General features: G+C 38.8%; 1 protein-coding gene across 1 annotated transcript in view; it reads right to left on the bottom strand.

The window, feature by feature from the left end:
* CEP350 (centrosomal protein 350) overlaps positions 1-15,826 on the bottom strand; it is a 64,882-nt gene extending 49,056 nt beyond the window's left edge. Inside the window, 9 exon segments of the mRNA XM_059821663.1 lie at positions 582-1,237; positions 2,059-2,202; positions 5,241-5,371; positions 8,650-8,752; positions 9,281-9,891; positions 12,101-12,269; positions 13,001-13,115; positions 14,063-14,106; positions 15,754-15,826. Of these exon segments, the coding sequence (XP_059677646.1) occupies positions 582-1,237; positions 2,059-2,202; positions 5,241-5,371; positions 8,650-8,752; positions 9,281-9,891; positions 12,101-12,269; positions 13,001-13,115; positions 14,063-14,106; positions 15,754-15,826 (2,046 nt within the window).
* Between the last annotated feature and the right edge of the window lie 284 nt (positions 15,827-16,110).

The raw sequence follows: 16,110 nt of genomic DNA, 5'->3' as shown, positions 1-16,110 counted from the left end.
GTGTAACACCACATCTTTCCTACCACACAAAGACTTAAAAAAACATAAATGCCCTGTGTTTATCTCAGCAGAATGTACTGGGAAAAGAGCTTTGCTCACATACTGAACTAGTTCAGCCAAACACATCAAATTTATATTAGTCTTTTACCATATATTAATATTCTTTCATATTCAGTTTCTGATTAGCAAACTTATTTAACTCACTGCTGATGAACTTTGTCCACTGACTGAAAGCAACTTCAGACAAAGTTCTTCAACTCACGGTTTGACTGATGTTCACAGTTTTCTTAAGAGCCAACCTTTATAGCTGCTGTTAGCTAATATCCAGAATTCTGCTTCTATTTATAATAGAAAGATGATTTCCATCACCTTTCTAGTAGGCCTTGTTATGCCAAAAAGCAGCCACTAGCAAGGAGGCTCTGGATCAAAACCACTATGTTTAAGGCAAAAGCTACGCAGTTTTCTTTGTATCCTTTCTCTTAACTGATAGCCAGACCAGGACAAGTCACGACCTTCCTAAACATATGACCTCCTATTCCTGCAAACAACTGCAGCACATTAAGTTAGTGAATCAGCTATACCTGTGCTTCCTGCACTGTAGGCAGCTGAGGTGGCTCTTCTAAAAATGTATGTTCCAGCAATAGTTTAGAATAGGTCTCCTGTAACCGTTTGGCTGCGGAAGGTTCAGGAGGAGGCAGGTTCTTCACTTTAGTAAAAGCCTCCTTCTGCTTTCTGTAGAGCTCTTGGAGCCTTTTGTTCTTCTGTTCTGTTGCCTCCTTTTGTGCTTTCTTCTCTTCATTCTGCTTCTTCTTCCTCTCCTCTTGCTGCCTGATGATGTACTGACGAACCTCATCTGTATCATAGTGACGTTTCTTAGAGATCACCTGAGGCTCCTCACTGGCAGCTATCTTGTCTGGTTTCCTTTTGGTTGGACTGTGGCTCCTGACATTTTGAGTAGGCAAAACAGATTTCTGATTCTGCTTTTCCAGATCTTTCTCCTGCTTTGTACTCATGGAATCCAACTGCAAGTCATCAAGAATTCCACGTATCTCCACAGGCAGGAAGTCCTTATTTACAGAGGCATGATCTTCTTGGTTATCATCTGGAAGAGCAGCTTCCAGTTTCTTCAGGTTATTCTCAGACCGTACTTTACTCCTTGACCTTTCAGAACTTCTTGAAGAGGTTTTACGGGTAACATCCAGTCTAGAATCTGAACCTGTCCTTCCAATACAGCCTGCTAAAGAATAAGACGTGTGAAATATTTCAGGTAAAAATAAAATTTGGGAAATTACATGCCATCACTGACACAGCTGCAAAAGTGAGGATGAGGAAGGAGTGCAGACCTCACTGTAAATGTGCTTTTGCTTCAATCAGTGTCATAGTTTGAATATAGAAGCCTTTGCTTAGACTGAGCTCACACCCTTTATAGTCTTACCAGCCTCACCACCTCACAGGCATAAGAAACACACCAGCTACCACCATCCCTTACTTGCCCTCTCTGAGATTCCGCATAAATTCTGAAAAGGGCTGGTGGAGGAATCAATGAAGATTTATGATGCACATGGATGACGTTATATAGTATCTGGAAGATTATACAGTATCTGGAAGTAAAGCAGGGATGCACAACCATAGCTTACATATTATACGCAGCACATCTGGAGAATTAACCCAGCCTGGGGACCACTGCTAGCCATTCCTTTCCCCACTAGCTTCAAGAGGTGCAGGTGATCCATTTTTTTGGTTGCATGCTATTTCCCTTCTTTTCCAGATCTCCTGAGCACCTTCACAGCATGTACTGCCTGTCAAGTCACATGGCCAGGGAAGGCTTCCCATGACACCACAGAAAGTTCATAATCCACTCAGGAAGAGAGGTTATGCATCCCAACCATAGATGTGAACAAAATTCTCCCCCCTTGAATCCAGGTTAGAAATAGGAGTTATTTTAATAAGAAACTCATTACATTCTATCTCAGAAGTCTGCTTTATTCTGCAGACATGCAGTGTTATATAATAAATTAAGTAAAATGGAAAAAGTCCAGTGATGAAAGTACAACTTACCAGACTTGGCAGCTCTCTCTCGTCCTGCTCTGTCAGTAGATGCAGCTCTTCTGTCCTGTTCTATTCTGGGAGCTGGACCCAGTATCTTTTTTACTAGCTTTTGTCCCTCCCGCCAAGAGGATGCACTTATTACATAGTTTCCACCTGCACAATAAGTAATAAATAAAAGTCAAGCACTAGACGGATTTTCCAATGTATCAAAAAGAAATATTTATTGCAACCATTAATCATTTCTATACCATTTAGTTCTGCATAAGTAGTACGGCTGCAATTACACAAAGCAGTCATTAGCAGTGATGTACCATGAAGACACTCAACAGCTGACTTGCACAACTACACATAACACAATATAAAAATCCAAGACATACCATAAAACATTAAAGCTCTACAAAAATCTATTTAAAAAAGAAAAAAGGGTTATATAGGTCTAAAACAAATGTTACTGGGGAGAAGGCAAGTATTTGTAGAGGACTGAGAAGAAGCTGTTCATCTCCACTTAAATAAGGAAAATAAGAAAAAAAGAAAAAAATAAAAGTATCTAAAATGTTGTAATAATAAGAACAAAAATAAAGGTGCGAGACAAAACCCGATTCACCTTCATATTAAAAGAATATTAGCTGATATTCTAGGAAAAAAAAACCCACTTCAGAGATTTTTACAGATAATTAATTGTTGAGACAGGTGTCTTGCAAGGACGTTAAAAAATACCAAGCAGCAGTTGTTCTATGCCAATGCTAACTCACTGCCCTCTAGCTGGGATTTCTGTACCATGGCTGAAAATAGTCAAGATAAACCCTATTATTTGATACTTAATTCAAGAACAGACTACCTTGCAGGCGACAGAAACCCAATTAAAATGTTATTAATATTATTTTATCATCCTACATATAATTAAATGATAAAAACTGAGTATGGTGGCATCTTTACCTAATATTGATTAGATTAAACACTAGGTTTATTCAACGCACCTTTCACCCCACTAAATTCCAATATTATTAATCTTTTTTTTGAAATAATGACCTTAAAGAGCTTTGAAGAACAGCATCATACAAAAAAGAGAAGTATCAATAACCTAATTTAGACCATTTAGCAGTATTTTGTTGCTAGAAAAGTACCTAACTGGAATACACGGTTTGCAGTTGATTTCTAACCATTCAATCTCAGGTTCTCCCTCTGACAGCATGGCCTAAACAAACCCAGACACTGCAGCATGGAAACACCACAGTCAAATAAAAAGGGGTTGTACTCTGGGCCCCACAGGACTTTGAAGACATGGTACCAAAGCAACTTCAAGTGAAACCCAGGACAGCAGACCAATAAATAGTGTTTTGGCAAGCCCAGCCCTTAGTTCCCACCCCCCCTTTCCTTTCTTTTTGTTATTTTAAACCAGAAGGAGGAAAGCTGTTCAGTCAGAAGTCTGTAGCCCACTATCCATTCATTTACTAACAGTACTCCTTGCTTGCATTGTAAATTACCCAAGTATTTTATAAATCTGTCACTTGAAACATATCACTACAAGCCTCTGAAACAGACGTATCAGCCAAAGGGGTTCTCTTGCTGAACCCAGTGTTCTCAATTACTTCTGTGTGTGTTTGAAAAGGCAGTGTGAAGTCTCATCTTACATTTCAACTCAGCTGTTTGAACTAAAACACGCTAACGGAGCAGAACATGAGCCGTGGCTATTTATAGCCTTGGCTATGTTAAGCAGTCTCTTATTACTATGACTGGAGAAGGACGGACCATCACAGATATGCCACTTAGATCTGGTTCTTGTCTTCTAGGGATTTCAGGCCATCATTCTCCTCACATTTAATCCATTACAGAGAATAACCATCGCCATTAAAACTTCCAGCAGTCTCTGTGCTCCTCCCTCAGAACTGCCACAAATATGTAAGTTAGTTTACTATAGTTCCTTAAGTATGAATTGATCAGCATAGGAAGGAGAAAATCCATACTTATCACTTACTTTTAAGTATTAGCATTCATTACCACAAAATATTCACATGCAGCTTCATGATTTACAGCACGCAGAAGCGCATATTTACTCTCTAAAAAACCCTTTGTAATAATTTTTTTAAAGCAACTTTTTTTCTTCAACAAAGTGTTTACCAATTATGGGTCACTGTATGTAAGGAGAAATATAAAACCTTAAAAGGTGCAAAGATCCCTAACCTTGCATGTATTTAAAGAAAAATTGCTCTGTGGCATGATTGCAGTCATAACTACTTACTTTGTATGAAAATTGAAACCAAATATGAAGCAGATGTGGAAGTCTTCCTAATTCTTCTGCTACACACATTATCAAAGATTAACATTACTGGAAAACTAAGAAGCACTGACAGAATTCCACATGTAGTTAATTTCATTTTCTGCAGTAACCTGCTCACATCATCTTCTCTAAATACTTTATTTAACAGACAGTGGAAATGTCAGACAACAGTGAAAATAAAAAAAATCCTTATTGGTAAAAGAAATAAGCATTCCTTTATAAATATCAAGATTTGTAAGACTTGTCAGGGAATGTGTTTTTACATTCTTTCACTAACTGAAAAAGCCAGGAATGGGTCAAGCCAGAACTGAAGGTGCAGGACAGCAACAACCTGACACAGAACGTAGAACAAACAGCCAGAGAAGAGCCAGAAGGACATCCTGTTCTCTGTCTCCCCACTGAGAAATCATACAAGAGAACAGCTTTCACTGCAGCCCCTCCTCGCAGAGGACGGCAACTCGGCAAGTCCCGCTGGAACTGACTTGAATAATCATCTCAGCATTGTTCACTGAGCTGCAGGTCAGGCACTAACCAGCTTCAACACAAGCAAAACAAAAGCAGGATCCAGGACAGAGCTATTGCTACTTTTTGTCTGTGTTGGCCTGACAAGATACCTAAGGATACCCACCCTCCCTCAAGAAACACACACTCTTCAGCAGTTTCCATAAGGTGCACACAGCGAGTGGAAAGGCAGAAAATTAAAATAAACCAAAAACAAAGCACACACAGCCAACCAACCAACAACAAGAACACACACATCCCCAGTGCAGCATACAATCTACAAACACACTACAACAGCATTGTTGGACATCTGAGAAGACTTTGAAAGCAATATGCTTTAATTTATTTCTTGAGACAAAACTCATCTCTGAAGGACATGCAACAGTCTTCCATCTGCAGTAGAGCTAGTCACCTTGTTTAGACTCTGGACTTGACAACCGTGTCAGTTTTTGCACTTTCCGCACCGGACGGGTTGCTTTTTTCTCTTTGTTTCTCTCACTAGGTTTTCCTTTCACTGTTGAATCCTCTAAAAACAAACAAAAGCTGTTAAGTGATATCCCACAGGAAAGAACATATAATAACAAGCTTGCTTCAACATTTACCTTCAAAAACCTGAACTCAGAGAAACATAATAAAATTCACTGACTCTCCCAGATTACATATTGAGATCAATTACTCCCAGTCCAGCATTTTAAAATCCTCATAGCATGAAAATTTTGAATCAAGTGCTGTTTACCTACGCACTGGAACGCAGCGAAGCCACAGCAATGCCATAATAGAGCTTTATAAAGCTCATTTTCAATTTTAAAAGAAATGTTGACAGCTTGACAGGAACAATTGTTGGTTCTCTTCTACTACAGATATTACATTTTACAGTGTTAATGTTCCACAAGAACATGTAGTTCTTTCACTCCCGAAACACACGGGCTGCTGCTTCCACATTAACGCATGACAGCACATTCACTCATTGCCTCCATGCTGGAGCATGAAAGACAGGGTACCCGTGCGCTCTACTTTCTGCAAAACTTGTCGCAGAATTCACCCAGCGATGCAGAACTATTCTGTATCGCTTGAGCCCTCATTTACAACACAATTCGGTTTTAGGCTTTAGAGATGCCAGGAACACTTACCAAAGATAAAGTCATATTTTACCATGTTTTCGCATTAGGGTAAAGAATAAAAAGTAAACCCGAGATGTGGCTCGATCCCCACCCCACTGAGTGGGCTTCCCAGCTGCCTAAGGTACAGAGTAGAGACAAGTGCTGCTCAAGAAGGACAGGCAAGCTGTGTATTCAGTCTCTGCAGTCTACACTGGACATTTTCAAAGATTTGTGAAAGCACTTTAGTTTACATGCCTTGAAAATGCTCTTTTCTTAATCCCAAAAGTGAACTGTAAATAAGGAATTCTGTGGCCACTATTACCACTGTTTTCCTGTTCTTCTAAAAAAATATGATCAGGCAACCTAAAAAAGTAGGATGCAACCCCCTCCACGGACAGATCTGAAGCTTTATTATTTAGATGCCAATACTAACTTTTACAGCCCCTAATTTCAGCTGAATCCACTTTCTGACGGGTGCCCATAGAAGTATCAGAGACAAAAGAACAGGTCCTATTAAAGGATGCAGGAATGGAATTTTAAGAGTCTTTCTCCCCCTTAATATCCTTTCCTTACAAATTTTCCAGTCATCTTTGAGGCTGACAACAAGCGCAGGGAAGACAGAATCAATGCATCAACTACCAGAGGCCTCAGTGACTGCATCTGCAGAAATCTAGCTTGCCTCCTCACCTCTTTCAGTGACAAACAGTTCCTTCGTGATACCAGGAAACCACAGACTGCTTCCCACTCACTATTCATATTACAGCAATTTTGTTCTAGTAACGCCAATCCTGAAGATGTTTAAGACAGAACCACTGGAAGCTTGCGGTCCATACAATATCCTGTACCCTAATTGCTAAACCAAGATAAAGACATTCTGTATGGTTTACACTTACATATAAAAACTCTTTGCAGTAAAGAACAGTCCTTCTGTAGACATCAGAGATCTTATAGCTTATTTTAGCACTAGACAGCATGGAACAGTTTTGATACAACTGACTGCACACACTCAAAGCTCCACATGCTGTAACTTTAATTCAGAATTAACACATGGAGGAATAATCCGACAACCTAAAAATACATTTACAGTATATATTGTGTGCAGCACCAGCATTTGATTACTTGGAATCAGCTATTCAATACAGTCTTTTCAGGTCAGAAAAGAGACATGTTCCATGACAGCTGTTCAACGTGGGGCATCAGGACAGTCGTACGGCTGAACACACACACACAGCTCCTTCCTTTCGTAGACAGAAGTCCACTGAACACACAATCCAAATGCCTTTTCAATTGGACGTCTTCAACAAAACTTTAAAAAAATTTGAATTTCTTTGAAGAGGTCATGAATCATTTATATTATGCTTGTCAAAACTAAAAAAAATAACGCTAGTGTAGATTAAAAGTCTTTAGAAATTTGGCATTACTTTCATGGACTGATGCTGAATAGAGTATTTGCAAAACAATTTCACTGAAAAGAAATGGCTCTTCTTTATGAACTTTTTTTATGAGTGAGTCCAGAAAAATTCCTCAGTGCCTTGTCAAGCTGTACAAGCAAAAGAAAACTGAAGTCTAATAATTTCCATACCACTATACTATCAATATAGAAAGACATCTACAGGTTTACGATCTCATCGCATTTTCTTCCGGTCTTCAATGTACTGACCAATGAGAAAAGTTGGTTTTAATATGCAAACTCTTAAGCTGCAAAACTAGAGATTCTCAGGGGATTTTATTTTCTATTGTCTTCATTTTCTTAATCTGATCTCTTCCCCCTCCCCCAACTCAGTCAGTCAAAAGCAATTCAACTTTACAGCGCTCCACTGTAACCAGCCTAGCAAATCAAAAAGCACACTTGGGCATCCTACCCTTATCACCCAGAGAAAAGAGCTGCCAACGGTACTGCAGCTTTCCAGAATGAAAAATTAATAAAGATGGGTCTTGGAGCAGTACGTTTGAAGACACAGAGCATATATTACAGTTTTCGTCTTTTAGTGACGTAACTGTCAAGCAAACATACAGCACTTTATAATCTTTGCTCGTATTTTTTAAGCATCAGAATATTGTGTTGCTAAATGAGTTCATCACCTAAAATAGATCTTTTTTCCTGTGTTGCCGTTTTGCAACAACAATATTTAATGTTTTTGAAAAAGACCATTAACCAAAGAGGAATGAGTAGCAGTTTTCTAAGCTTTTAGCTTTCAACATTCTCTCCTACACCTTCATGTGGAATAAACCCCAAAGGTAATGTTCTGTTAATTTACCACTGCAAAGTTACACAGTCCCCCCTCCTATATCCTATCCAAGCCTTACAATACTGAAGGTAAAAGAGTTACAGAGGAAATAAAATCCAGATTGTTTAAACGGTTTCTTAAACCTTCTTCTGATCTGCCTGTTCTCCCATTCCTCAGGGAATCCAGGGAAGACCTCTAAAGAAGTCCTTGTGTACAAACCTCTGGGACATAAATTTCCCCAAGAACGTCAAGACTTGGATTATTCTGATATAAAGCACTAAAGCTCTATAAGTTAAGAGATATTAAACCAACATAATGCCATATAATCTCACCTCCACCACACATACCTGAAGGCATACCCCTTTTATTGCAGGCCACCTACTGCATTTTAAATAAGTATTCCCAGAGACTTTCCACAGCAGATGCCCCGCATACCCCTTCCACTACCTATACGTATGGCTTGATCAATTCAGTTTGTGTCTCACCTGTTAACTGGAGTGCTATATCTCTATATAGCTCCCGACCAACGTGAAATTCTTCCTCATGCCAGATCTTTCCATCTGGAGTGCGAATCTTTGTTTCAGCAGGATTGAAACCTGAAAGTAAACAATTTAAGAGTTTAAAATAACTGCGTAAGACGTAAATAAAGCTTTCTCAGGGTGGAAGGGGTGAGAAACTGCCAAGCAAGAAAAGAACTACTTGAATTTCTCATGCTAAATTAGAAGAAAGCAATATACCAGTCTGCCACCTGCTCACAGTTGAAAAACAGCAGACTGGAAGAAGAAAAGATTATTAATAATGTGAAATGCTTTCTCAATCAATACAATGTTACTAACCTCTGGGACCATAAAAAATCCAAATAAACCCAAACACTAATACAGTGATCTTCTTTTTTATAGTAATTTGTAAGAAGGGACAGGAAGAATTTAAAAGAATCCACACTTCTGTAAATTGGCAAGAATTTATTTTCTTTCTTGTCCATATCTGTGATCAAACCATGCTACCCACTCCCATATTGCCCAAACACAGCTATGAGTCACATCCATGCTTTGACACGTTGCTCAGTGAATTGAACTCCACTTCACCACGTATAACCAACAGGGAGGGATTCTGCATCTCCTCACCTCTATATGATGGAGCAGCAGGTGCAGCTGCCACCTTCCTGACTTTGGGAGTCACCGCATTCTCCACGTTTGTGATCACAACAGGTTGCTCAGCATATGCCGAGTGCTGCCCTCTGCCACCTAGCTCTTCAGAATGCTCCCACTGCTTTCGAATCCGCTCCTTCAGCTTCTCCAACTTAGCATCATGCTGCCGCCGTTTCAAGATTTCCAGCCTATGAGCACTAGAAGTACTAGAAGGGGAAGACACTTTCAAGTCACTGTCCTGAGATGTGTTACTCTGAGCAGTTTTAGTGCTGCTCTCATCTCCTCTGGAGCCACTAGTTTTTTCCTCTTCCAATCTTGGAGGTGTCGCGACCTTAAGAAATGCCTCGTTATTCTGCAAGGCATCAATTGCTGGTCTGTCATTCAAATACCTAACAACAGTCTCATCTACAGCAGAAGAACATGGGCTTTCAAAATCTCTGCTGCGTAGATCCCGCTCGTCTCGGTCATGTATCAAATGGCCTGTTATTTCAGTCTTCCCTTCTACTTCGTTGAAGTCCAAACTAGAGAGCAGTTGCTTGGCCTCAAGTTGGCTAGAAGTGTGATAAGACAGAGAACTGTATGTATCCCTGATGTAACAGAAGAAAAAAAAGTCATTGTCAGAAACACAAATGTAGGACCTTCCAACCCAGCAATCAGCACGTTCATTAACTAAAAGAATGACTTCATATACCTTGTCTCCACTTTGAAGGCAAGTTTTTTTTAAAGTTTGATCACCACACATTTAATAATGCAAGTCTGATGAAACTGAAAGAGGTTTCTGTTCAAAATTTCATTTTCTGCACTCTCTGTCTGAACAGGACTACATATAAAGTTGAAGAGCTGAAAGTAGGGCACGTAGAAAAATCAACAAGCAGTAATGTCGCCCTTCAATTTAAAAAAGCCTTAAATAAAACCCAAGTGTAAAGCTTACGAGAAGCATAATTAACATATGTTCTCTAAAACAAAGTAATGCACATATGCACAAGCTCCTCAACAGCACATTCGTTAGCGGAGAAAACAAATAAACAGCACCAAAAAAACCTGCCCTGTATTTGAGCATTAAAAAGGCAAGCCCCTGACAAGAACTTCAGAGTGAACTGGCTGCATTGCAACAAACGTAAAGCTTACTGAGAGCTTAGAAACTCAACAAACGAAGGATCTCTTAGCGTTTTTTCCACAGAAAAACAGACTCTATATTTGAATAGACTCATGGTATATATGCTGTTAGGACAATAATGTATTTAATATTTTTGCCAATGAGGGGCTCAAGATGTGAAAACCCAGCACCTAAGCTACCTGGTTTACTTCTTCAGCAAGTATGTTTAAAAAACTCATTTAAGCCAGGTCATAACATTGTACTTGTGAAATTGTCTCTACCTCTCTTTCTCTAGTAGCACACTCCTGATATATAGTGTAGTAATCATTACCAATCAACATAAAAGTTGAGTGGTTTAATTGCACAGAATTTCACCAAAAGTGTATATAAACATACACACACAGAGATTGTTCTACCCATTATTCTGGTTTTGTTTTCCTATGCACACCTTAAGCATTTAGTACAGGTTGTTCTCAGAGAAGGAGTAACGGGTGAACGTAGCAGCTCTGATGTTAATCCCCAAATTAATCCCCACCAATGCCACACAGTCTTCTTACCGTAAGAAAGCTGTTCTTTTCAATTGGATATAATGGCATGAGTCTAGCTGCTCTCATTTTCTTCTTTTCTCTGAAGTCTGTTAAATTTACTACATGTTTTTAAAACAACTAACTGATGTATGTAAGTTATTCCAGATAGGGTAGACAACAGAGTTGTTCCATTAACAAAACTGACCCAAGATTACACAACTGATCCAAATCAGCCTCCCATGCAACAAGGAAGGAAAAGAACCTCACAGCTGACACAAGAAGTGGAAAAGAATACCAAAACTTAGATGTTAGGATAACAATTATTAATGGAGATGTAGTGGAATTTAAAAAAAAAAAAAAAAAACCACTGTCCCGACTCCACTCTAATCAGTCAACAGTGATTTGACTTCGCTGGGAGAACATTTAGGAAAAAAATGCAAAGTATGTGTTAGAACCCAATAAAAAACCATTACCAACCCAACCCAACCAAGCTATTCATCAGGGATGCCTCTGCAAAGAACACACACTGCTTATAAAATACAAGAATTGAAGAAGTTATGGTAAGTCTTCCAGGCTCTGGTATTACAGCACGTTATAACTAGTTATTTCCGCTGTAGGTTCTCTTTCTTTTTGAAAGCTTGAGGCATCTTATATCCACTACTTAACGCAGGCTAGGAAAAACAGGCTTTCCATATTTTCCTTCATTCCTCACACCCCACCGTGTTCTATAGTCTGCAATATTCTGTGCCACTTTTTCTCCTTGATACAGCTGTTCTTACTCGGGTTTCTCACACACACAAACACTGAATGCATCTTTAGTAATAGATATTCTAGCTCTACAGTGTCTTATGGTAATACACTCAGGAACATGTGCTGAAGAACTAATGAAACAAAGTTGGAAAAGCAGGCCACTGAGGCCACAGCCACATCAACTTGATGATCTGGCCCCATTTCAACACATTTGACTTTAAACTCACATTCACTGAACAAAAAATAAATTTGTAACGTTCTTTAAAAAAGGAAGACGCTTTTGTCCAACATCACATGCTACTCATGCGGGTAGGTGAGGGGAGGAAGGAAATCAATTTTTGAGGAGTTGTCAAAAACATCACTATTAGCTTAATTCTGATCTTAGCAGATTTTTCTCTAATAGTCAACTGTCCCAGCACTGACCTGTATGAAGCCAATGGTTCACGAAATTCCACACGATTGCTTTTTTTCACATTGCTTTCAAGGGTGGTCGCTCGAAGAGGGCTGCGTGAGGACTTCTCCTTGCTTGATTTATTTTGGCTGGAGGACCGGGAAGCTGAAGCAGAAACCAAAGAATCCTCTATGTACCTATCTCTCCAGAAAGAGAAAGCTCTTGGGGCTGGACAATTAAAAATACAGTTTTTCTTGGGTTCGACCAGCACTCTAAAATAGCATTTAAAGTACTCCCTCTCTTTTTCAACAAGCTGATGTCAGCAACTAGGAGCAAGGTGGTAAGAGCTTGAAACAATGCTCATATGTAAAGAGAGATAATAATGCTTAAACATTCATTATAAACAATTACAAATCTGTGAACGTTGACTGTGTTGCCACTAGAGGTCGATCTGTCTGTTCTTCTCCAGTGGCACACTACCAGAATACGCTGAAGAGTTAGTATGTAACATGAGGGCTTATTTCTTATAAGTAAATGCTCTCCTTAAATGAAATAAAGGAAGCATCAGATTTAGCATTCTATCAGGGTGTAAGAATTGAAAAACATTAAAAAATGTAAACAGCTAGTCCAGTGTAAACATACGCATATACAATTGTTATCCAAAACCCCACACAAACATGGTATCAGAACGGTATAAGCACTGCTCACTCACAGTGTGGGGCAAGTCCTGTCACTCCCTCTAACCAAGCCACTATGATAGCACACTTTCCTTCCTAAGCTAAGGGAAGAAAATACCAGTTTTTCTCCTGCGCAATTAGAGTTTCACAAATAAAGGCGAGAACCTGGGGGCAGGGAGGAGAAATCAAGTTTTCCCAGAACGCAGTGGCTTTAGCTTTACCCTGCCTTACACGCTATGTCCTCAATATACATACCCTTTCTGCTTATTTTCCTGCTAGAGCTAGCAGAGGGCTTCTTGGCATCCATGACAGAGTCAAATACAGCCGTGCCGGTGGGAGCTATTTCCAATTTGTTCTCTATGTGACGTAGCTAGAATGTGAAGATAATGCAAATTAGAATATTGTTTTCAATTTTTAAGTGACAGTTTTTTTCCCCCCTAACATGACAAATTTTTCCTCATTTTCATAAAGAATAAAACTGCAGGCAAAAGCAACTTCACAGGGCTGATGTTGCAAAACCGTATAGCCTTATGGCCAGAAACAACGTCAGATTATTAAGTTTCGTTTAAAAATATTATCTAAAATAGGTTTTGTTGCATAGTTTTGTTTCCGTAAGTAGGCTGTTGTGAAGAAATTAATAATAACATGCCATTCATAGTCTTAATGCTTGGCCTGAATGAAAAATTAATTCCACTTGGAATAAATTCTTTAATACTCTTTTCAAAATGAAGAATGATACAAGATTCCACATGTAGAACTCCACACTGTTGCTCAGCTATTAAAAAAAGAGAAGGGCAAGGCTATGGGAAAGAGCTGAATTTCCCGAAAACCCAAGCTGTTTGGCTTCGCTGAAGCCAGGTTTTAGAAACTAGTGTGATATCTCAAGCACCTAAGTTAAGTTCCCACAGAAAGACAGCAATTCCAATGCTCAAAGATGGAAAATTATGAAATACACTGGTGTTGTCCCAGCTTCTGACTGGTTTGGGTAAGCAGGGGACAGCTATTTTTTCAAGTTTTCAGAAAAATGAGAAGTCGCCACTTTCTTAAATAGAAAGGTAATATTACACTCAAGACTTAGCACGTATTACTATACTCAAGACTAAGCTTGCTGTGGCAAAAATTTCTTCTACTGTATGTGGAAAACTTTTTCCAAGGCACAACTATGTTCAACATGCAGGTACTCCAACTTCTTGCCCTATTTTCAACTTGTTTAACAGAAAATCACTGAGCAAAAGAATACTTTGGTTATAGCTTTTGCAGCCATTAACTGATTTGAAAAAGAGTAAGAAAAAAATAAAAAAAAAATTCCGTACTTACAGCAGCCTTAGTCTGAGAAAAAGTAGCCCATGCTGCAGTTAGATCTTACAGGGCAGAAACAAAGAAATACAATTCTCATTAGTACACAGAAAACAATGAAATAAAATGTTGCTTCAAAACAATTTTCATGGGCTCACTAATCAAGTTCTTTTAATGACTCAACTCCAGCCTGTAAATCTCCTCTATGAGAGGCTGTTATCAGTCAAGACTCATCTTAACAGAGCAATAAAGTATTTAGTGTAAAATTTAATGAGTTCACTAAGTTAGGTCGAATGTGTTACTACCTTTGAAATCAAATCTACCACACATTACAGAAGATGTTTAGAAGATAAAATAAAGCTGGTTATCTACCCCAACACAAACATCTTACATTTTTCCATTACACTATAGTTCAACTATTTTTTTTTCCCTTGCATTTCCTTGTTCAGTAAACTAAGCATGAATACATGGTCACTGAAAGACTCTACTCAAAACCCAAGCTCTGAACATGTGAACTTTGAGTAGCGATCTTTTTTGAACTGTACGTCCCACAAACAAAACAGAAGCAATGTTTGTGAAGAACAAGCAGGAGGCACTAATCAGCTTCAGCCTTTTAATCTAAAGAGATAGCACATGCTCTCTGCGCAATCCATTTCAGTAGGATTCAGTAGTATTTTCCTCTAAAAATATGTACTTCCTCAGTCCCCCTCTTCTTTTGGTTTCTAATGGGTTTCTTCTAATCTAATGGTTTACACAACGCAACATCCAAAACTTTAATGTGCATCAGAACCATGGAGAGTAGTAGTATTAGAGAGTTTGAAAAAAAAGGAATCTTTTCCTTATAGTAAAAAAGCTGCCAAATTAATTTCAGGTAAGATGCAACAACACAAAGGAAGAGGGTTAAGGAATAATATAGAAACAACTTTGCTTTGACTTCAAGAGATGGTGCTTCATGTCTACAGAACACCTCAGTTTCACAAGGTATGTAATTTTAAAAGAAACTGAACATAACACAGGAAACAATCAGCAATAATGCCCTCTTATAGACAAAATAATAATCTGTCTCTACTTTTAAAATAACATCTGGAGTCCAGTTTTGTCATAGCGGAGATCATAAGACTGACCTCGAACCACAGACTTAACATGCGACTCAGCTGCTCTACAGACTAGAGCTTTCTTCCTCTCAGGGATGTATTCTAATTTTTTTCTTTTTTTTGCCCCCTCCTTTCCTAAATTACAGAGTAATCATGACAGTAAAAAGCTAACAGGATTTCTCCAGCTCAGGGAGACAAAAGTGCTGCAAGTCATCTTAGTGATGATGTACTGCTGCTATTCAAGGGTCTTTAGCTCTTCACCATTTTGGAACTGAGCAAGACTCAGGAGCAACTGCCTCTCAGGCACTTCTTTCAAGAGCCTACAGTTCCCAATTTCTGTTCCTGGACTGCTCCTCCTCTACAGTACTCAAAAAAATCTGCCTCTGTGCCGTCTTGGCAACCATATCATAGGCTGGCAATTCCTAATGCAGATCAGCAAATACTCTGCAGATCAGAGTATGAAACTGCTATCTCTGCAGAAAGGAAACCATGTAACACATGGTCTTAGCTTCCAAATTGAGGCAGGAGAATGCTTTCTATAAAAACTCCCCAAAGTTTCAAACAACTCATGATAAAACATCTTCCAAAACAAGGCAATAAAACAGAGAAAATCCATACCTCTGGTAGAATCTTTGCTTTGGTTATGCCTCGGATTTTGTAGAGGCACCTCATTTGACTTGTTGCTCCACATCGTGTCAATTTATCTACAAAAAAATAATCATGTAAGAATCAAAGAGGAATAACGTAAGAACAAATGTATCTTATGCTAAAGAGAACATAACCTAGATCACTACGATGAATGTTCACATCGTATGATGATTTCAAACTCGCATCATGAGCAAGATCAGAAAATCAGCACCAAATCACAAATGTGTTTACAGCTTGCAGTTTTTCAGAAACTGCCTAATTCTGTGGATAAAGAGGGTTTTGCTTTTGTTCTTACTTGTTACGAAGAAGAGTGAACTTGATAAAAGG

The sequence above is a fragment of the Gavia stellata genome, chromosome 10, assembly GCF_030936135.1.
Source record: "Gavia stellata isolate bGavSte3 chromosome 10, bGavSte3.hap2, whole genome shotgun sequence".
NCBI lineage: Eukaryota > Metazoa > Chordata > Aves > Gaviiformes > Gaviidae > Gavia > Gavia stellata.
This window is presented reverse-complemented; position numbering and strand designations above follow the sequence as displayed.